Genomic DNA, 24,156 nt, shown 5'->3' with positions numbered 1-24,156 from the left:
AAAGTCAATCAGATATTAACTTTAGCCTCTTGATCAAAAAATCACATTTCTGGAAATATACTTTGGCAAACCCAACCTTCCTTGTCTGTTGCCATATTCCGTTCTCGTCATTTAAAAAAAAATCCCTTTCAATCAAAGCAGGAAGGTGGACATATCATGCAGCGGTACTCTTGTTTTATATGTTCGGATAAAGTGATGTGTTACTGAAATTCAGATTTACAGACATTAGTTTATCTATACATTCCTGGGTTCAATCTCCCAAACCGTTAGTCAATCAAACTAAATTTCAGAATATGAGACTTTTCAGCCAAATTGGGCATATGTAGCAAATTTCAGCAAAATCGACGATTTGGTAGTTTGACTCATTTGGTGAGTTGAGACAGAATAACCCAAATAGATTTTGTATCATCAGGACATTTTGTAAAGTGAATATACACACATTTCCTCAAACATCACATAAATGAAAGCTCTTTATTAGAATAAATAGCACATCAGTTATTTTACATCATTTTCTTTTCTAGTCAGCAGTGTTTCATTCAAACCTGTGTTTGACAACTGATTTATAACTGGATTTTGAGAATATAATATGATAGCACCAGTTATAATCAATATTGACACCAATGTATAAATGTCGATTGGTATGCCAAAGATTGCCCAGGACAAGATTGCAGTAAATATTAGCTCAATAGCACTGGCAAAACTCTTCAAAATAGAATTCATCGATCGCAAAAACAAACTAACACATATACCTATGCATGTATTATTGACAATGACAGCTAAAACAAATGGATCACCAATAGCCTTTACACTATCAATAGTAAAAGCGCTGAGCAATTCACCTTTCAGGCCTAAAACAGCAAAATTACAAATAATTGAGTCAGTGTACATAAAAACATTTTGCAACATGAAGTGTGCTTTACAGTCTTTTAATAAATATTCATTGTAAACACCTGCAAAGCAAGACGCAAACACCTGCACTAATATGAGGATAAAATGGTAATCAAAAACTTGAAAGGCCAGTGAAGAACTTGATTCCTTTGTGTGATGAGTACGATGAATTTCTTTTAAAATACAACCGAATGTTAACAATATCATTGATAACCACTGAATTCTACTGAGTTGTTTTTGAAAAAGAACCTGGAAATAACAAGAATAATAAAATAGAATGATGGAAGAAAAGTTATTTTAATATGCCTGGGCTTGGTTAACCTCGTTTCGAAACCTTTTAGTTGCCCACATTTTGCAAGACACAGGAAGAGAACTCTGAAAATCGGTTGGGCTAGTGCTTCACATCGAATCTAAAAAAGAATCTATTAAAAACTGTACCCTCTATCGTGTTCGGAAGGTTTTTGGCTGAGGGAGGTAACTCCGGAACAGAAGGGTGCTGAAAGCTGAATATCGTAGAGGTTCGTCCTCTGATCATGATCAAAATGATTCTCACAAAATAAGACCAAAATATGTTTATAGCCTCTATTATGTTAAAAAGTTTTTCATAACGGGGAGGCAACTATGGAACTAAACATTGAGTAGCGCTGATTATCCACAGACTTAGTTCTGTCATGATCTCAATGCTTCATTGTGGGTTTTTTATGTCATCAGTCCATCAAGAATTGGCTTGTGAACGCAATAGAGGCTACAGGTTTTAACTAATTCTTTTAAAGTTTTACGTGAAGCATTCTGGTGATAAGAGGACAAACTCTAATGATATTCAGAGTCTTGCTACTTTCTCTTCTGGAGTTACCCTCTTTGTCGAAAACCTTGTGACGTTACATCAAAATTGGATGAAAATGGTGACCTCTAGAGTAGCTTGTATATGGGAATATAAAAATAAAATCAAATGGGGTTTAACGTCCTGCTGTTCTGTTCTGGGCTAATGAAGACATATACATGATATAAGTCTGTTGTAAGATACAATGTTTCAATAGTTTTCATTAAGGGGAGGCACGGGTCGACAAACAGAGTGGATCGAATGGCGAATATCCTAGAATGATAAGGATGGTTATTTGCCATTCGTTTTATATCATAAGCCTAACATTATTGTATATTGTTGGTGCTTTTATTCAAAATACAGATCTAGTATCCCTTGTCATTAATTGTCATGTGTAAATGGAAACCTTCGTTCACAGCGAAGCGAAGACAGAGAAACAGACATCTTGTGTAGATGGAAGTAGCATACATGTGAAAAGTTCCGTATTCTATGAAATTTTATATATTAAGTTAATATTAACTTATCAAGAAATATTGACGACGCATTTCTTTGCACTGTTGTTGATCACAAAGTAGATAAGATAGGTTGCCAGACAACGAAACATACGCCCACAGCAGCCAAATCGTCCGTGCGGTCGACACGGGTTGTCGCATATTTATTCCTTTGTAGGTAATTGGGGGCCTTTACAAGACAGTTCCATACAGATCAGATTATAATTTTTGCCGTTTGAGGGTTCACAAGGTTCTACAAACTGAAACAAGGGTCTCAACTCTGGAAGTAATCTACAGAAATTGTTGAATTTGACAGGTTTTTTTTGTTTTACTAATTTAAATAATGCATATAAATTTCATACAGATCAGATGATCACTTTTGTTATTCAAACGTTCAACAGGTTCACAACCGCCATTACTCTAGAAATTATTGACGGAAATTGCTGAAATTCAATAGACCTCTGTTTCACAAATTTCAATGATGCATATAAATTTCATACATATTGGATGATAACTTTAATCAATCGAGCATTAACAAGGTTGAACAAAGTGAAACAAGGGCCACAACTCTAGAAGTAATTATTGTAAATTGCTGAAATTCAATAGGCTTCCTGATTTCACTAATTTAAATAACGCATATAAATTTCACCAAGATCGGATGATAACTTTCGACGTTAGAACGTTCACGAGCCATAATTCTAGATGTAATAAATTTCATACAGGTCGGCAGATAACTTTAGAGGTTAGAGCGTTCACAAAGTGCAACAAAGTGAAACATGGGCCATAACTCTAGAAGTAATAAACGAAATTGCTGAAATTCAATAGGATTCTTCCCTTTACTAATTTAAATGACGCATGTTAGAAAGTTCACAAGGTTCAATAAAGTGAAACAAGGACCATAACTCTAGACGTAATAAACAAAAATTGCTGAAACTCAATCGGCTTCTTCATTACACTAATTTAAATAATGCATATAATTTCAGATAGATCGGATGATAACTTTTGGGTTTAGAATGTTCACAAGGTTCAACAAAGTGAAACAAGGGCCAGAAGTCTAGACATAATCAACAGAAATTATTGAAATTAAATAGGCTTCTTCGTTTCACTAATTTAAATCATGCATATAAATTTCACAAAGATTGGGCGATAACTTTTGGCGTTAGAGCGTTCACATGGTTCAATAAAGTGAAATAAGGGCCATAACTAGACGTAATAAAAGGAAATTGCTGAAATTCAATAGGCTTCTTCATTTCACTAATTTAAAAAATGCATATAAATTTCACAAATGATTGGGTGATAACTTTTGGCATTAAAGCGTTCACAAGGTTAAACAAAGTGAAACAAGGGCCATAAGCCTAGACATAATAAGCAGAAATTATTGGAATTAAAAAGGCTTCTTCATCTCACTAATGTAAACAACATATGTGACCCCCATGGCATACTGAGTCATAGTGAGGAAATTTTAAAAATTGAGTTATTGTTATTTTCACATTCTCCAATTCATTACCTTCAATTTGATGTATAGTTTGTTTGAAAAGGGCAAAAATTGACTGAGCTCTGTCCATTTGAAGCTACCCAACTCACAAAAGTAAGTTTTGAGAAAAAGCAAGTCAAAGATTTGGTATGTTCTAAAACAAAATCCCATAGCAACCAGGCCATTTATTTGCTGTTTTGTTGTTGAATATATCTGTCCATGGGTGCTGAAGACGAAAATCGTAGTAAAAATTTGATCCGACGATTTCCGCCATTTATTTGCTATTTTAGTATTTTGTCGTTTAATATTTTTTTTATTTAGGATTTCAAATGGACGGACAGACGGACAAATAGGGGCGACGACAATATACGTCCACATGAAATTCCCCCCATGTAAACTCCCATTTTAATATACCAGGTCATGATTTCGTGTGTACAATAGTACAAAAAATTCCTGATAAAGATCAGAAACCAGCGGCTGCCAGGCAGGATACGCCCACATTTTCGAGAGATGGATAGAGAACAAGCTAAAAAGAAAGCGATTTTTTGTACAATCAGGGGCCATAATTCAGGAAGTTACGGTCCACAACCTTGATATACCCAATTTTTACGCTATTTGAGAACGAACGGCAGCCATTTTGTCTGTCAATTTTGGGCCGATTTTCACGAAATTCGAACTCAGTCGTCCTTAGGGTCTAACGGTGATATAATAATACGTTTTTTTTAAATCAGATAAAAATTATGACTTCTATAGGGTCCACAAGTTAAAAACGCGATTTTTCTTACAATCAGGGGCCATAATTCAGGAAGTTACGGTCCGATATGCGCGAATATCGAAAGCTCCGAGATCTTTGGGTTATAAACTTACATTTCAAGTTTCAACAAAATCGGATAAAAATTGTGACCTCTATAGGGTCCACAAGCTAAAAACGCAATTTTTCGTACAATCAGGGGCCATAATCCATGAAGTTTCGATCCGATACATGCCAATATCTAAAGCAGCCGAGATCTTTTAGGGATAAACCTATATTTCAAGTTTCGTCAAAATCGGATAAGAATTGTGACCTGTAGAGAGTCCACAAACAAATGTGGACGGACGTCCGGACGGACACGGGCGACGGCATAATAGTGTCCACATGAAAATGTGGGCGTATAAAAATTGAACACAGCAGAAAGTCTGTGGATTCATCGACTTGATTCAGTTTGGCCTAACGGTTTAAATGAGTTAAATCCAGGGGGTTTCAAAATCATTCATAATCATGCATAAGTTTTCTTAACTTGTAAAATTTTACCTAAGTTTTAGCTAACCTAACCTTTCACGTTATGTATCTACGTCTATGACGTCATCACTCCCACGATGTCATAACCATAGAAATATATAAATAGTCTATTTATATATTTCTATGGTCATAACTTCCTATGATGTCATAACTGACTTCCAGTCATTTTGAATTTAGTTCTTCATCCCTGAAGAAGTTTGTATTTTTACTGACGAAACGTTGGATAAAACGATGGTTTTTTTATATTGTATTCTATTAATTATTTTATATCAACTTATCTGAATATCAAATGCATCATTTTCACTCAGTCAAAATTGATCCCATCAATCCGTTTGTATTTGGTTTGTGTTTCCTGTTTCTACTGATTGGAAGTTTCACATGAAAATGTGGGCGTATAAAAATTGTGACCTCTATAGGGTGCATAACCTTGATATACCATATTTTTACGCTATTTGAGAATGAACGGTTGCCATTTTGTCTGTCAGTTTTGGGCCAATTTTCACGAAATTCGAAATCAGTCATCCTTATGGTGTAACGTTGATATAATAATACGTTTTTTTAAATCGGATAAAAATTTTGACCTCTATAGGGTCCACAAGCTAAAAACGCAATTTTTCGTACAATCAGGGGCCATAATTCAGAAGTTACGTTCCGATATGCGCGAATATCGAATGGAACCAAGATCTTTGGGTTATGAGCATACATTTCAAGTTTAAACGAAATCGGATAAAAATTGTGACCTCTACAGTGTTCACAAGCTAAAAACGTGATTTTTCATACAATCAGGGGCCATAATCCATGAAGTTACAGTCCGATACATGCCAATATCAAAAGGAACCGAGATCTTAGGGTGATAAACGTATATTTCAAGTTTCGTTGAAATTGGATAAAAATTGTGAACTGTAGACTGTTCACAAACAATTGTGGACGGACGGACGGACGGACAGAGGCGACAACAATATACGTCCACATGAAAATGTGGGCGTATAAAAACTAGATAGTGTAAAGGTAATTTGCTGAAAATTTCAGTCAAATTGATCCACTATGAGCCGAGACCGAAGCGGGTGAAATTTTCGCATAGTCTCGGTCATCATTACTAAAATCATTAATATAAACAGCATAGTCTCGATTATCCATTGTTTTGATTTAATTGTCAATGGCCGTTAAGCGGCATAAAGGAATCTAATCCAGCCAACATCGAAGGCTAGCCTTGACATCGAGAGTTTATTATGGTCTGGATAAGTTAATTAATGTCTAATTGATAATTTAGATAACATTTCAGGCCTAAAGAAAGACTTGTAATAAGCAGATTTTGCTCTTGCATAAGGCATGTTTAAATGGTGTATTTTCTCACAACTTGTATTTTACATCAGAGCACAGTACAATCATCTATAACTCTATCCAAGCATGTGTATCTTACAAAAACTGTCTCTTCATCTACAGATGAAACTCATTTTGTATACAGTAAACTATTTGCAGTGCGACACTAGCATCTCTCTAATTAAATTTGACTTCCAAGGCATCTTTTATTAGATTGATATCTACTGACAGATATCAACACAATAACACTTAATGGGGACATATCAAGTACAGTGCTTGCCATTTATTAAACTGATAGCTTAGAAGGTTAACCATAATGTGATTATGATTAGAACACAATGAGTTTATTTTAATGGGTCAACACATTTCAATGTGGGCATATAAAAATTCAGAGTGTTGGATATTGAACTGGCAATGCAATCAAGTGAATTTTTTTAAATGGCATTTTTAAATTAATTTCAAGGGCGTCAATATTTTGTTTTAGAACTAGTTACCTCCCTTAGACTTTGTCTGGAGGCAGACCACCATTAAATTACACCATCTCGATCTCGGTACCCACAAATTGTAGTTAGTCTATTTATAGCAATTCTCTCTGTGTCTCTTTTCTCCCCTTTTGAATGGTCATTTTTGTTCATTTTTTGGTCTAGAATGGATGAAGGGGGTTTGAATTAACATTTTCTGCCAGGTTTTGGTAAATATTCATGATTTTGAGGCGGAAGGATAATGGGGTTATCAGGCTGGCTACGGTGACATGTACGGCAACTAATTACATGTTTTTAGTATGCTTCTTCAAGTTTGTGGATCTCAAAATTTTGGTGGTCAACCTCATACAATGCAAATGCATGGCCATTTGTTCCTCTGTCTGTAGTGAAAAGCATTCAGCCGAACGAAAACTTGGGAAAAAGTTGGGAGGTGGGCAAAGAGGCCAGAATTAACATTGAAGTCAATGGGGAAATTAATGGTGGTCTGCCTCCGTCTATGGACTCAGACTAGTAATTATTTCCCCTTATTTCATGATGGACGAATGTAGTGAGAGTTATAAATAGACAATTTTTTCCATAATTTTGGTTTTTGGTTGACTTTTTGGTCTAGAATTGGAGAAAAGGGATCAAATTTGCAATTTCATAGCAGTTTTGGGTAATACTGATGATATTAGAGCGGAGGGATAGGGGGTGTAAAGTGTCCTTCATCAGAGCAATCATTGTGTCAGAAGTGAGATTTTCACCCCAGTCAACTTCAAATCCCCGTAGCAAAAAATCTAAATGGTCAACCAATACAAAATTATGATGAGGAGATTGCCAAATGTGGTCCCCATTGTGCCTGTAACGATTGGAACTAACGGAATGTTGAGCAAAAAGCTACAGCCTGTGATGTTACAGCCATTTAACATTGAAGTCAATGGGCAAACAAGCCAACAGTGAGGCTGATGTCCCCCGCCGAAATCCCCAAATAAATAGATGACACATATTAATTAATCGCACATTTATTTTTTTCCAAAGTATCAAGCAATCAAATTGATTATCAACTATACACTAAGTTTCATCACTCTCTATCAGATAGAATCAAAGTTATCTTGTCCCAAAGCAGGAAATTCCTTATCTCTGCTTAGATTTAGATCGATATGTTAATCATTGAACTCAGTCAAGACGAACATCTACCTCAATTAGAAGAAGAGTTGTTGAACCCAGTCAAGACGAACATCTACATCAAGTTTAAACATTCTACCTCAATTAGAAGAAGAGTTTGACCAATCAAAATGCTTATTGCTCGTTAGCCTAAGCAGAAAATTCTCATCATCGAACTTAGTCAAGGTATTGATGTAATGAAACTATACACCAAGTTTCATCACTCTCACTTAATTAGAACTAAAGTTATCGTGTTCCAAAGCATCAACCAATCAAATTGCTTATCTCTGCTTACCCTAAGCAGAAAATGCTGATCTTCGCACTCCATCAAGGCATTGACCTCATAAACCCCTACACCAAGTTTGAACATTCTAGCTTAATTAGAAGAAGGGTTATTGTGTTCCAAAGTCTCGGCCAATCAAATTGCTTATCGCTCTGCTTACCCTGAGCAGAAAATGCTCATCATCGAACTTAGTCAAGATATTGATGTAATGAAGTTTCATCACTCTCACTTAATTGGAATTAAAGTTATCGTGTCCCAAAGCATCAACCAATCAAATTGCTTATCTTTGCTTACCCTAAGCAGAAAATGCTTATCTTCACACTCCATCAAGGCATTGACCTAATAAACACCTACACCAAGTTTGAACATTCTAGCTCAATTAGAAGGAGCGTTATTGTGTTCCAAAGTCTCGGCCAATCAAATTGCTTATCGCTCTGCTTACCCTAAGCAGAAAATGTTCATTATCGAACTTAGTCAAGGTATTGATGTAATGAAACTATACACCAAGTTTCATCTCTCTCACTTAATTAGATCTAAAGTTATCGTGTCCCAAAGCATCAACCAATCAAATTGCTTATCTCTGCTTACCCTAAGCCGAAAATGCTCATCTTCGAACTCCATCAAGGCATTGACCTAATAAACACCTACACCAAGTTTGAACATTCTAGGTCAATAGATAGACAGACAGACAGGCGGGGGACAATAATTGCTAGTCCTGATATGGCGACATGCTTGGGATGTTGATATTTTCTCAGCAGGTTATTTCCTGAAGTTTTGAATTGAAAGTGTCAGAAATGGTAAGAATACTGCTTTTTTATTGCCCAGCAGTAAGTTTTTTGACTATTTGGTATCAAAATAGCCATGATTGGGGGTATCCGTTGGCTGAGTGTGAATTTTTGGGGTGTAAATGTTATGGTGAAACCCTATTAAGGCTGGTCTTTTTTCTTTAGCACTGATCTTTAGCATGGTAAACACTGATCTGCACATTCAATGAATAATTCATTAATAATTTCATCATTACCACAAGCTTTATTACGTTTAAGTTTTTTGATTGCTATTTTAATTTCCAATTCAGTTATCCTTTGGTCTAATTCAGTGTTATATTTATTTAAATCGTGATTGTTTAAACTCTCTATAATGGTGTTATTATAGTGATGTGATATTTCTGATGATAAACTACTAAAATGATTATAAAATGTAACAATTTTAACTGAGTTACTTACACTTGTTTTTCGTTTTTTAAAAAAATTTTAAAATTTTTTAGGATTATGTTTTTGCAAGTAAGCTAACATATCGCCCTGTTGTGTTTTATATTCTTTTTTAAGTTTTCTCTCATATTGTTTATATTGTGTTTTTAATATCGCTAACTTGGTATGGTTTTCATAGGATTTATTCTGGTTAAAATTATGCATAGCTTTTTTATAATTCCCGTACTTCTGTTTACACAAGTCATCGAACCATGGTTTGTCAGGCTGATTGCCATGCCTTCTGTGACGTGTCTTCACACTTTTTATATTTCTAACACAAAAGGGCGATGTAACATTTGTGACAATCTCTGAAAAACGCTCAACGCACTGATCAATACTGTCTTGATCCCTATTATGAGTTTCACATACTCCTAACATACATTTATTCACCTCGCTTAACTCTAATCGGATTTGGTCTGTTTTGGTTTCATCCCACTTAATAGATTTAAAGGATTTAACAACGGATGAATACTCCTCAACCTGCTCGGACCTCAAATGAGGTGTGTAAATCAAATTAAAACTCAATGGTGCGTGATCCGAAAACTCATTAAAAATACCGGTCTGGAAGTTACATATTGAATCAAAATAACAATGTTCAATTAAAACATAATCAATTAAACTACATCCTTTTGAAGAATTAAAGGTAAATACGCCTTCTCTGTCAGATTCGACCCTGCCATTAATTATACGTAATCCAGTCGTTTTACAACACGAAATCAAGTTTCTTCCAAACTGGTTTACAGTACTATCCATGTTTTTGCGTATTTCTAGAATGTCACCTATGTCAGGTACATATTCTATCAATTCTTGGATAATCTCTTGTGATTTTTTTACATAATTTATCATGTTTAATAAAGTCATTAAGTGTTGATGTTCGGCTATTAAAATCACCCATTGCGATAACAATATTATCTGGGTTTTGATATTTACATACCAACTGTTCAAAAGAGTCAAAAATATCAATATTATATTTATTATAATATACACTACTTATGGGTGGAAAAAAACAAATAATTAGAATATAATTTTTTACAGTTTGCGTGATTTTTAAACATACAAAACAGTCATGAAATTGTTCAATAATTGTGCAATTAGCAATCAATTCTAACTTTATACCTATCAGTATACCTCCTCCTTTAATATCAACCGTTCTTGGAAAACATGTAACACAATAACCCGGTATATCGACTTTACTTTCTTCTTGTAGCCAACATTCAGAAAGACAAATGATATCGTATTTACTTAAAAATAGCTGGAAATCAACGTTTCGTAGTTTACTGATGACACCTTTACCAACATTCCATGACAATATTTTCAGATCCCTCTCGGGCTTGTCCTAGGCGGTTCTGGGGGGAGTAGATTCTGATGAGGTTGATAAATATCCCGCATGCCTCTTCCAAGCTTGTCGACGGCCATCGTTTTCCCATGGACGACTAAGAATTGGGATATTAGAGACCTGCTTTCTCCTGGTCTGTTGATTATTCGTTTTGTCAATTTCTCCGTCAAACAGTTTATCGTTCACAAACAACTTATCTCTGACCAGCCTGACCTTTTCACCTCTGTATTTTAAGTCTTTCATGATTGGGTACAACTTTTTCCTTTCATTTTCGATGGAAACTGGAAATTGTTCATTTATGCCATATGATGACCCCTTTAAGTGATATGCGGCACTCTTAACAGCCCCAAGATCTTTAAAGAATAGGAATTTCGCTACTATCGGTCGGTGTCTAGCTGTACGAAAAAAACCAAAACGGTGGACATTTATAAAATCTATATGTCGATCTATACCTAACTTATGATATATAAAGTCTTTAATTACATACTCTGTATCCTCGTTTGCATCTTCATAAAATCATACCGCTAATCAACAAACAATACTATTGTTCTTTATCACAAAAACATCGGTGAACTAATCTCTGTCGTTATGGCGATCCAAGCTAGTTGATTATTAGGTAAATAAAACAATATAAACAACCAAGGAGTAAAACTGATTTATTCCAATCAATTTATATACGAGTCAAGAGTATTACCTTAACCGTGTACGAGTTTGCTTCTGAACGGGTTAACTGAAATTCGTTCAACTTGTAAATTCCAAATACAAACTGCTTACCGTTTTCACACCATAGACACTAATATCCTAATTAAAAACCAGCGGCTGCCAGACAGGATACGCCCACATTTTCGAGAGATGGATAGAGAACAAGCTAAAAAGAAAGTGATTTTTCCTACAATCAAGGGCCATAATTCCGGAAATTACAATTCGATATGCTCAAATATCGAAAGGAACCGAGATCTTTGGGTTATTAACTTACATTTCAAGTTTCATCAAAATTGAATCAAAATTGTGACCTCTATAGGGTCCACAACCTTGATATACCATATTTTTACGCTATTTGAGAACGAAGGGCGCCCATTTTGTCTGTCAGTTTTGGGCCGTCCTTAGGATTTAACGGTGATATAATAATACGTTTTTTTAAATCAGATAAAAATTATGACCTCTATAGGGTCGGCAAGCTAAAAACGCGATTTTTCGTACAATCGGGGGCCATAATTCATAAAGTTACAGTCCGATATGCGCTAATATCGAAAGGAACCGAGATCTTTGGGTTATAAGCATACATTTCAAGTTTAAACCAAATCGGATAAAAATTGTGACCTCTACAGTGTTCACAAACTAAAAACGTGATTTTTCGTACAATCAGGGGACATAATCCATGAAGTTACAGTCCGATATATGCCAATATCGAAAGGAACCGAGATCTTAGGGTGATAAACCTATATTTCAAGTTTCGTTGAAATCGGATAAAAATTGTGACCTGTAGACTGTTCACAACCAGGGAAGTCTAAAACGGGAAACCCAATTGGAAAATAAAAGAGGCTGATTGGGCTAACTTCCGTGTAGGCTGCCTTGGGTGGAAAGAAGAAGACATCATCGATGCCAACATCGACGTGTACGCAGCCAACATTACGAGTGCTATTATAGGTGCCGCAGACGACTCCATTCCCAAGACTTCTGGAGGGCAATCAAAGATTAGAAAACCTTGGTGGTCACCAGAATGTCAGAAGGCGGTTAACGAAAGAAAGAAGGCACCACGCCTACGGAAACGCCACTACAATGAAGTCAATCACCAAAACTACCTGAAATTGAAATACGCCGCAAGAGACACCATCCGGAAGGCACAAAGCGGCATTCTGTAATGCGTTGAATCAAAACACGCAAACAGGTGCCGTCTGGAAGAAGCTGAACGCCATGAACGGGGAGCGCAGATCATTCAACATACCAAACCTAAAGAATGGAGATGAGTACGTTACCAACGGCAATGAAAAGGCAGATCTACTTGCAAAAGCTTTCGCTGACGCAAGCAGGGACGAAAACCAATCACCAGAGTTTCTGAAGAGAAAGGAAATCTTTTACTCACAGCACCCTTCATTGGAAATTGAACCTAATGAAGGGGCTAAACCAATCAATCTACCCTTCTCTGAGGAGGAGTTAAATAAGGCTCTTTCCCTCAAGAAGGATAGTGCGGCCGGTGAGGACAAAGTAAAGTACTCGATGCTCAAACATCTGCCTAGAAACGCCACAACGATACTACTAAACTTCTTCAACACATCCTGGCTGACAGGAGAGGTACCTAAAGAATGGCGGAAAGCCAACGTCATCCCTCTTCCAAAACCAGGTAAAGAGAGAACAAAGGCAGAGTCCTATCGACCAGTAAGTTTGACATCTACACTGTGCAAAACCTTGGAAACAATGGTTAACATACGACTACAGTTCTATCTGGAGAGCAACCGACTGATCGACGAAAATCAAAGCGGGTTCAGGAAAGGGCGTTCAACAACGGACCACTTGGTGAGACTACAGCAAGTCATCTCGCAGGCACTCCTCTCTGGGAACCTGTTATGTGTCGTGTTCGTAGATTTAACTAAGTCTTTCGATTTAGTCTGGCTAGACGGGCTGCTCTTCAAGTTAGGACGTATTGGTATAACGGATCAAAAGCTTTATAAGCGATAGAAGGATACAGGTGAATGTTGGCAGATTCCTGAGTGCCGTGCAAACATTAGAAAATGGCACGCCTCAGGGGTCGGTTATCAGTCCCACTCTCTTCAATATCATGATCAACGACTTACAGAAATCTTCCTACCTCGACGCCAAAACTGAGTTAGCTAAATTTGCTGATGACAGTACCATGTGGAGGAAAGGGAGGAACTTCTGTGAACTACAAAAGAAAATGCAGAAGGCCTTAGACAAATTCATGGCATGGGCAAACGATTGGGGATTCAAAGTCTCGGAGAAGAAAACAGTCGGCATGCTTGTAAGCAGGGATAGAGGGATAAGCAGAATGACTCTGTGTATGAACGGGAAAACCATCGAGTTTAAAGACCAAACCAAGTTCCTTGGCGTAATCTTTGACCGAAGGCTGACCTGGAAACCGCACATCGACGAGACTGTAGATAGATGCACCAAAATCCTAAACTTAATGAGGAAAATAACGGGCAGCACTTGGGGGGCCAACAGAGTCACACTAATGATGGTGTATCGTGCTCTAATACGATCTGTATTAGACTACGGCTCTCTGGCCTTCATGAACTGCGCGCCATTACTCTTAAGGAAGCTTGACACCATCCAATACAAAGCTCTGTGTATTGCGACTGGCGTAGGGCAAGGGACTGGGAGAGAGGCACTACTGCAGGAAGTCGGGGAGTTGCCCCTATCCCTAAGAAGAAAAGAACTAGCGACAAGGTACTGGGCTAAGATCTCGCAACTGGGCGAAAGATCCCCAACCCTTGTCAGTCTACAAAATAAAAAGATATGTGAGAGATCCTAGAAAGAAAAGCTTCGGCCAGGGAACCAGGGAAACAATCAAGGAACTGAGACTGGGGGAGCTCGTGATAAATAAACACGACCCCCCAGTGATCGCCCCTTGAACGCTCCCTATATCGCCGGTTAATCTAGATCTACTACAGAAAACCGACAAGAAAAACAACCCCACTGCTGCACGTGTTTTCTCTCTAGAACACCTGGAAGACAACTGGCCGTCTGATGACTGGGACCATGTGTACACGGATGGCTCACGCAATCCTGAAAGGGGCACCAGCTCGTTTGGAATATACCTGCCAAACGGGAGGGAATAAGCAGGAAACTGCCCAATAACTGTTCGGTGTACACTGCAGAGCTTGTGGCCATTCGTGACGCTATATCACGGATTTCCCATCAAAAGACTAGTAAGTTCGTCATTCCAAGCGACTCCCTGAGCAGTCTGATTTCAATCCAAAATGACAACTCGGACTCAAGACCAGAAGTTATTTTGGAAATCAGGCAGCTGTACCAGAGGGTTTTAGAGAAGGGAAGCAAAGTAGAACTCGTGTGGATTCCATCACATGTCAACATTAGAGGAAACGAGGAAGCAGATCGACTCGCCAATGAAGGACTCAAGGACACAGCACCACTCCGCACCATAAACTACAGCACCACGGAAATCTACAGTATGGTCAAAAGACACGTCAATTCAATCTGGGAATTAAATCTCGTTGAACTTGACACATACAGATTCCGGCTGGATGACAAGATCTACACAAAGACAACACTCAATCACCCTAGAAGAGATATTTGTAGACTTATATCGAAGCTAAGGGTGAAAGAGCGGCTGCGAGACTACAAACACCAAGTCATCATCTGTGAGTGCGGAGAAGAATGTACCACCAACCATGTCCTGGTAGACTGCGAGGTATACAAGGGGGAGAGAAGGGAACTAGTGAGAACAATGGAGTCCAACAACATACCATTCAACACTAAGAACCTACTTTTCCCGAGACCAGATCTGAAACTGCAAATCTTCGAACAAATCCACGCCCTAATGGACACAGTTGGACTAAGTAGAATAGTGAAGTAAGATGGGGTCACGGTTAGACGGGCCCGGCATCTAAACACTAAACTACATAGGGGATTTATACCAAACTGGCAGGATAGTGGAGTAAGGGGGAGTCACGATCAGACGGACTCGGCATCTAAACACTATTCCACCAAAAACGGACACCAAACCTACATAGTGGGATAGTGGAGTAAGGGGAGGTCACGATAAGACGGGCCTGGCACTTAAACACAAACCCCACAAAGATGACATCTACCAAACTAGCAGGATAGTGGAGTAAGGGGGAGTTACGGTCAGACGAACTTGGCACCTAAACACTATTCCGCAAATAAAACTGATACCAAACCCAGAGAGTGGGATAGTGGAGTAAGGGGAGGCCACGATAAGACGGGCCTGGCACCTAAACACTAACCCCAAACGATGACATCTACCAATCCAGAAGCAGACGAGATCATCTACCAAACGATATGTTTTATATTAAATAAAGGGAAGAACTTCCCACTAACCCAAATCCATGGCCTAAGGCCAAATGGAAAGATTGCAAAATCATATTCTAAAAAACAGGAATCAGCTTCGGCTCTCCTATGTCTTGTCTGCGATATCACTTATGTGGAAGCAGACGTTAAACACCAAGAACGAACGACGAACGGATATTTATCATTAACTGGAAAACGTGACCTGTATGTGTTACGAAACGTTGTTATTAAATAATATAGAAGTTGTTATATCCATATATACCTTGTGTTGTGTTTTATTATGAATAGTTAACCGTGCTTCTAGATGTCATTTAAAGATTTGTTCAATAATTAGTTGGACCGTTCAATTTCCCGAGCCGTGATTAAAATCAGTCAAGGTGTCCAATTACGCAAGGTGTTCAATTTTGTTGTCAAACATCTAATTTCACGTGCGATGCTCAGATATTACGATGTGTTTAGTTGTGGGTCATCGTTCAGTTTTGCCGTCGAATGTCTATTTTGCCGCACGATGTTGAAATACTGTAATAAGTGTTAGTTTTAGTACTGACCCGTTGCGATACGGTAAAATATTATTTTTCAGGATTAATACGATGGCAGGTATCAGTACAAACGTCGCGAAGGTTTGACGAAACACGATTATCGTGCCGTTTTTTGTTGAAAATTGCCACGATATATAACGCGGAGTAGTAGTCGCTATCGTGTGACACAATAGGCCTCGGTGTAATTTTACACGCAAAATTAACGGTATTTATTTGTCATAAACAATCGATGTCAAAACAATATACTGCCACGATGTTATGAATGTTGAATATTTTTGTTAATAATACGGACGCGTTAGTCCACGTTGTATAGTGAAAACACACGTGTTCACATATTCTGCACGATATATATGCGGTTATATTTCCAACCAATCATGTAAAGCTGCATGTCTAGAACATTTTAAAGGACACGTATGCATGCATATTTACTATATTAAGAGTGTATATAGTTAAGAATTACGGCAAAGATAGACTTTTAAATTGCAAACTATAAAGGTATTTTGGTTATGGGTCTTACAAACAGAAATAAGACATAAATAGAACTTGCAACGTAATTCGAAAGCGCTTTCAAGTCAGAAGTAAGCTCGTACTTACCGTAAAAATGAACTGAACGCAACACAAGTCTCCGATGTAAGAGAATGTTGGTTAATTATAACCGCTATCAAATCCACACAAAAATTCAAGGCACTCGTTTCATTTTAGAAAAGAATAACTGCATTTCGACCGAAGAATCTATTCCACATGAACCCCAAATCAATGATGAACTGTAAACTTGTTATGTAGTAATTCACGTGCAGATTGGTTCACGTGCGCTCCGGCGCACTTTAAGGAATTATTTTTGACCCAATATTGACCATCGGCAAATTTTTTTAAATCATCGGATAAAGTCAATCAACAAACAATACGGGTCAACTTTATTACAAAAACATTGGGGAACTTATCATTTTGTCTAAAATCTTTTACTTTTACTTTTTTACTTTATTCAATTCTTTAAGTCATGCGACTTATCAGATACAATGAAATAAAAATACAATAAATAAATAATATATATACAAATATATACAGTTATTGTTTATATTGTTATTGAGAAATACCTAAAATATACATTTCGTTTGTGGTCGGAAAGTGAAGGATATAAAATTGAACTTTATTTAACACTGTGTAATGACTACACATACAGCTTATAAACCGAAACAAATTATATATTATAATTCTATTTTGAAAGAGAACAGATGTATTCATTACGTTTTTTATCAGTAAGAGAAAGATATAAGCCAAGATTTTTTAGTTCTTTGATATTTTGTACCGATAATAACTGAAAAAATTTAAAGATATTTGGGTTAACAAAATAGTAAGATTTTATATATTTTTTCCTATAATCATATAAATATGGACATATAATAACATGATGGTATTCATCTTCTATTTCTTTCAAGTTACATAATCTACAAATTCTCTTTGCACGCTCTATTTTCTCAAAGCGACCAGTTTCTATGTACAAATTGTGGGAAGATTAACGTATTCTACATATTAATCTTTGATAGTTATAATGTATAGGTTTTCTCAAGTAATATTGAAGATCAAAATGAGAAATAACATGTTGATATAAAATACCTTTAGCTGACTGACAGATATCTTCTAAACACTTTTGTTTAAAAATGTCTAAAATTCTATTTCTGATAATACACCCCAATCCTATTGAATACAATTCGTTTTTTACATTAGCCAACCATACATCATTCTTCATTACCATTTCATCTAAACACGACTTTAATAATTTATTTTTAGTACATAATAATTTTAAAAAATATTTAAAAATGTGTATTTTTCTTTGGATATACAATGGATATCGACCCAGTTCATAATAAACCATGTCATTGTTAGTAGACTGTTTAACACCCAATGACCGTTTACAAAAGTATAAATGTACTTTTTCTATGTCATAAGCTTTATGAAAACCCCAAATTTCAGATCCGTATGTCAAAATACTATTTACATAAATATCAAAAATCCTTAATTCCGTTTCAACATTAAAATAATTTTCATTGCAGACTTTAGTAATACTGAATAAGGCTTTTCTTCCCTGCTCTGATATATGTTTCTGTGTCTTAAGAAACTTCCCGTTAAAGTTTAGTAAGATTCCAAGATATTTAAATTCGTCTACTATTTCTATTTTCTTATTGCCAAATTTCTATGTTTCATTTCCAGATATTTTACCCCCATTTCTAAACACAACAATTTTTGTTTTATTAATATTTACTGACAAATTCCACTTCTCAGTGTACGTATATAGAGAGTCTAAAATATTTTGTTGACCGTCGGTTGTTTCTGAAAATACAGCCTTATCATCTGCATATAAGAGCAAAAATAAACTAAAATTTTATAAATCAAGGGGACTACAGTTATCTAATTGCAAATGAGATTCAACATCATTAATAAATATCGAAAATAATAATGGTGATAAAATTTCACCTTGAAAGAGACCATAATCGGCGTAGGGCTTGGGACTAGAAGAGAGGCATTACTACAGGAAGCCGGGGAGTTGCCCCTATCCCTAAGAAGAAAGGAACTAGCGACAAGGTATTGGGCCAAGATCTCGCAACTGGGCGAAAGATCCCCTACTTTTGTCAGTCTACAAAAGACAAGATATGTAAGAGATCCTAGAAAGAAAAGCTTCGGCCAGGGTATCAGGGGAACAATCAAGGAACTGCAACTGGGGGAGCTCGTGATAAATAAACACGACCACCCAGCGATCGCCCCTTGGACGCTCCCTATACCGCCGGTTAATCTAGAACTACTACAGAAAACTGACAAGAAAAACAACCCCACTGCTGCACGTGCTTTCTCTCTAGAACACCTGGAAGACAACTGGCCGTCTGATGACTGGGACCATGTGTACACGGATGGCTCACGCAATCCTGAAAGGGGCACCAGCTCGTTTGGAATATACCTGCCAAACGGGAAACAGGGAATAAGCAGGAAACTGCCCAATAACTGTTCGGTGTACACTGCAGAGCTTGTGGCCATTCGTGACGCTATATCATGGATTTCCCATCAAAAGACTAGTAAGTTCGTCATTCCAAGCGACTCTCTGAGCAGTCTGATTTCAATCCAAAATGACAACTCGGACTCAAGACCAGAAGTCATTTTGGAAATCAGGCAGCTGTACCAGAGGGTCATAGAGAAGGGAAGCAAAGTAGAACTCGTGTGGATTCCATCACATGTCAACATTAGAGGAAACGAGGAGGCAGATCGACTCGCCAATGAAGGTCTCAAGGACACAGCATCACTCCGCACCATAGACTACAGCACCACGGAAATCTACAGTATGGTCAAAAGACACGTCAATTCAATCTGGGAATTAAATCTCGTTGAACTTGACACATACAGATTCCGGCTGGATGACAAGATCTACACAAAGACAACACTCAATCACCCTAGAAGAGATATTTGTAGACTTATATCGAAGCTAAGGGTGAAAGAGCGGCTGCAAGACTACAAACACCAAGTCATCATCTGTGAGTGCGGAGAAGAATGTACCACCAACCATGTCCTGGTAGACTGCGAGGTATACTAGGAGGAGAGAAGGGAACTAGTGAGAACAATGGAGACCAACAACATACCATTCAACACTAAGAACCTACTCTTCCCGAGACCAGATCTGAAACTGCAAATCTTCGAACTTATCCACGCCCTAATGGACACAGTTGGACTAAGTAGAATAGTGAAGTAAGAGGGGGTCACGGTTAGACAAGCCCGGCATCTAAACACTAAACTACATATGGGATTTATACCAAACTGGCAGGATAGTGGAGTAAGGGGGAGTCACGATCAGACGGACTTGGCATCTAAACACTATTCCACCAAAAACAGACACCAAACCTACAGAGTGGGATAGTGGAGTAAGGGGAGGTCACGATAAGACGGGTCTGGCACCTAAACACAAACCCCACAAAGATGACATCTACCAAACTAGCAGGATAGTGGAGTAAGGGGGAGTTACGGTCAGACGAACTTGGCACCTAAACACTATTCCGCAAATAAAACTGATACCAAACCCAGAGAGTGGGATAGTGGAGTAAGGGGAGGCCACGATAAGACGGGCCTGGCACTTAAACACTAAAACGATGACATCTACCAATCCAGAAGCAGACGAGATCATCTACCAAACGATATGTTTTATATTAAATAAAGGGAAGAACTTCCCACTAAACCAAATCCATGGCCTAAGGCCAAATGGAAAGATTGCAAAATCATATTCTAAAAAACAGGAATCAGCTTCGGCTCTCCTATGTCTTGTCTGCGATATCACTTATGTGGAAGCAGACGTTAAACACCAAGAACGAACGAACGTTTTATGATTGTGGACGAAATGGTAAGCTTTGTTTCAGAACCGTTCCGTCGCCATTAAAAATCAAACATCTGTTTCACCGTAGTGATCTTGAAAAATAATCCCCGGATAATAACAGGCATTACAGATACCTGCCGTCGTATGAATCCTGAACAATAATATTTCACCGTATCGCAACAGGTCAGTACTAAATCTAACACTTATTACAGTATTTTAACATTGTGCGGCAAAATAGACATTCGGCGGCAAAACTGAACGATGACCAACAATTAAACAAATCGTAATATCTGAACATCGCACGTGAAATTAGATGTTTGACAACAAAATTGAACACCTTGCGTAATTGGACACATTGACAAATGAAATGAAATGAAATGGGGTTTAACGTCCTACTGTTTTGCTCCGAACTGGGCTAATGAAGACGGGCATACGCCATACAGTGTGCTATGAGGGAAATTTTGCCCGGACAGCGGCACTACGGACTACTCTTATATCGAATTCCAACTGTCAAGGGATCTTTTACATGCACGCCAATTTGTACACGGGACCTCGCTTTTTCGACTCATCCGAATGACTAGACAGCTGTCCTTGTCAGGCCCTCCGTCCTGCATCATTGACAAGGGGAAACCACGCCGGAAAATCGGGATGAACTTTCTCGGCCAATGCAGGGATCGAACACCCGACCTCCAGGCTAGCGAGCCAGCGCCTTACCCTCAGGAAATTGAACGGTCCAACTAATTATTGAACAGTCGTGCTAATTAGACGGGACGCTTATAATTCAACACGTGTCGAGTAACTAAACACTAATTAATTAGATGCTTAGTGATCAAAATTAAACAGTGAGATTGAAATTCGATAGAAGTACAAATTGAGCACTATTCGCCGAAATTCAACAATATTTATGACTAATTGGACACAGAGTGGAATTTAACGCTATTTACGCCAGCTTAAACGGTACCAATGTTACAGTGAGGATAGTGTGAAAACAGAGTTCCATCGCCTACTGTCCATGGTCTCTAAAACTGTCACGCCCCCTCCACCTTCACCCATGCAAGTTACACACAACCTTCTCCGGGACACACCAAAACGATACACACCCAACAAGAGAAAATTATCCCCTGGAGAAGGCACTTGCATTAACACTCCCTCGAAGCATGCAGCTAGATCAACCAGTTCGCCCAGGGTTGTGTCTGGCTCACCTACTTCCTCAGGATCTATATCGCCCCCTAGAAATGAATATTCTTGATAAAGGCCTTAAATTCATCCCAACCCCCACAATAACATCCATAGACCCCATCAACCAGGAAACCGATCGCTTCCAAAGAACACTTCCGTTGACTAATTTTTTTAGGACCAAACTAGGCAGAGGTAAAAAAATTATTCACAGCAAAAACCGCCTAAAAAGTCATTATCACCAGCCATCCTAAAAACTTTCGACGAAATGAATATAGAAATATCATCCCTTCAACCACAATCACAACCAGCGGCTGCCAGGCAGGATACGCCCACATTTTTGAGAGATGGATAGAGAACAAGCTAAAAAGAAAATGATTTTTCCTACAATCAAAGGCCATAATTCATGAAGTTACAATTCGATATGCGACAATATCGAAAGGAACCAAGATCTTTAGGTTATAAACATGCATTTCAAGTTTCATCAAAATCGAATTAAAATTGTGACCCATACAGGGTCCACAACCTTGATTTACCATATTTTTATACTATTCGCGTACAAACGGCGGTCATTTTGTCCAGCAATTTTGGTCTGATTTCCACGAAATTTGAACTCAACCTTCCTTAGGGTGTAACGAGGATATAATGATATGGTTTTTTAAATCAGGTAAAAAATTATGACCTCTATAGGGTCCACAAGCTAAAAACGTGATTTTTTGTACAATCGGGGGCCATAATTCAGGAAGTTACGGTCTGATATGCACGAATATCAACAGGAACTGAGATCTTTGGGTTATAAACTTACATGTCAAGTTTCAACAAAAAATCGGATAAAAATTGTGACCTCTATAGGGTCCACAAGCTAAAAACGTGATTTTTCGTACAAACAGGGGCCATAATCCATGAAGTTTCGATCCAATACGTGCCAATATCGAAAGTCGTTTGGTGTCACCACTGCGTGCTCACTTGGTGATTGCGCACCTGGTCGGGACCATTATGTTGATATAAACGACTCGTCCTTGGTCGGGTTGAAGGTTGGACAGAGTGCTAAAATTTGCTTAGAGAGAGAGACGGGCTTGATAAAGACGAGTGTATCCTTAGTATCAAACTCAGTAATTGTGTATCCATAAAATTGTACCCTGTGTTAATAATAGACCGTACAGTATATAAATATTAATTGGCTCAATTGTAAAAAACAAAATTTGATTCCTGCACTTGCCTTAAATAAAAATTAGCAAATGCTGTTTAGCTTATATTTGAAATAGTATTTGCAAACCATATCACGTTCGATGTTGTTTGGGGGGTTGGATGGCCGAATAGTTAGCACGTGCGCGCTGTATCATAAGGTCTGTTATCGAGTCAACTGGTGTGGTTTCGATTTCCCGGTTGTCTGTGACAAGGAGTATGTTCGCCTTTCCAACCTCATGGGTTTTCTCTGAGTCCTGCAGGTTCCTCCCACTGCTAAAGACCCTACGCGCAAGCGAATTATTGAAATAAAATTGAGCCATATGTTAGTCCCGAAATGATTTAGTTTGTGTCGTGTGGACGCTGACCCCCCCCCCCCCTCTCTCTCTCTCTCTCTTGATGTATATTCAATTTTAACACTCCGCCAAACCATTCAACCTGACGAAGAGCGAGTCGTTTGTATCAACAGAATGGTCCCGATCAGGTGCTCAATCGCCAAATTGAGCACACGGTGGCGACACCAAACGACGTCATAATGACGGTTGCTTGGTAGAAGTATCAAAATTCTAAATTTGTTTGACGTTCATCATGTAAAGCGACAATGAAGTAGACATTATTCGTCTTAATAATAGAAATAAGATGAAACAGAATTAAAATTTACATTGAACAAATAAAGAAGTTGGATTATACATTGTCTTAATTTAGAAATTACATGAATGGAAGTTAGAAATTACATGACTGGAAGTAAGAAATTAGACGATAGCATGTTAGAATTTTGAATCTACCGCCATAAAGGAATACATAACACTAACAGCAAAACAATATGATTATTTATCTGCTAAATCTGATTGCCGACAAAGACATCTCTATACACTACCAAAAATACATAAAAATCCAGAAACAGAATGGTTTATCGATACTAATATTTGTGACTGTCGTTTGTCTGTCTGTTCGGGGTTAGCGGCTACACTAGGGGTATAGGGGTAGCTCGTACCGGGGAGTAACATAGGCCAGGTGGCGTTAGTCTACCACTTCCAATTTTTTCTTCAGAAACAATAATACCAGAATACCAGAAGCACCATCCAAGGAAGATCATCAGCGCCACCAACACCAAAAAAAAACAGTGAAATCGCCT

At 37.9% G+C, this 24,156-nt stretch overlaps 1 protein-coding gene across 1 annotated transcript in view; it reads right to left on the bottom strand.

The window, feature by feature from the left end:
- Positions 1 to 457: 457 nt before the first annotated feature.
- The window catches only part of LOC126821485 (UDP-galactose transporter senju), a 133,331-nt gene continuing 109,632 nt past the window's right edge, over positions 458 to 24,156 (bottom strand). Inside the window, exon 5 of the mRNA XM_056100979.1 lies at positions 458 to 1,137. Coding sequence (XP_055956954.1) covers positions 496 to 1,137 — 642 coding nt within the window. The 3' untranslated portion in view covers positions 458 to 495. The remainder of the gene's footprint in view (positions 1,138 to 24,156) is intronic.

This window comes from Patella vulgata, chromosome 5 (genome assembly GCF_932274485.2).
Source record: "Patella vulgata chromosome 5, xgPatVulg1.2, whole genome shotgun sequence".
In the NCBI taxonomy this organism is placed as follows: Eukaryota; Metazoa; Mollusca; class Gastropoda; family Patellidae; genus Patella; species Patella vulgata.
Note: the sequence above shows the minus strand (reverse complement) of the source record. Positions and strands in the feature narration are given on the sequence as shown.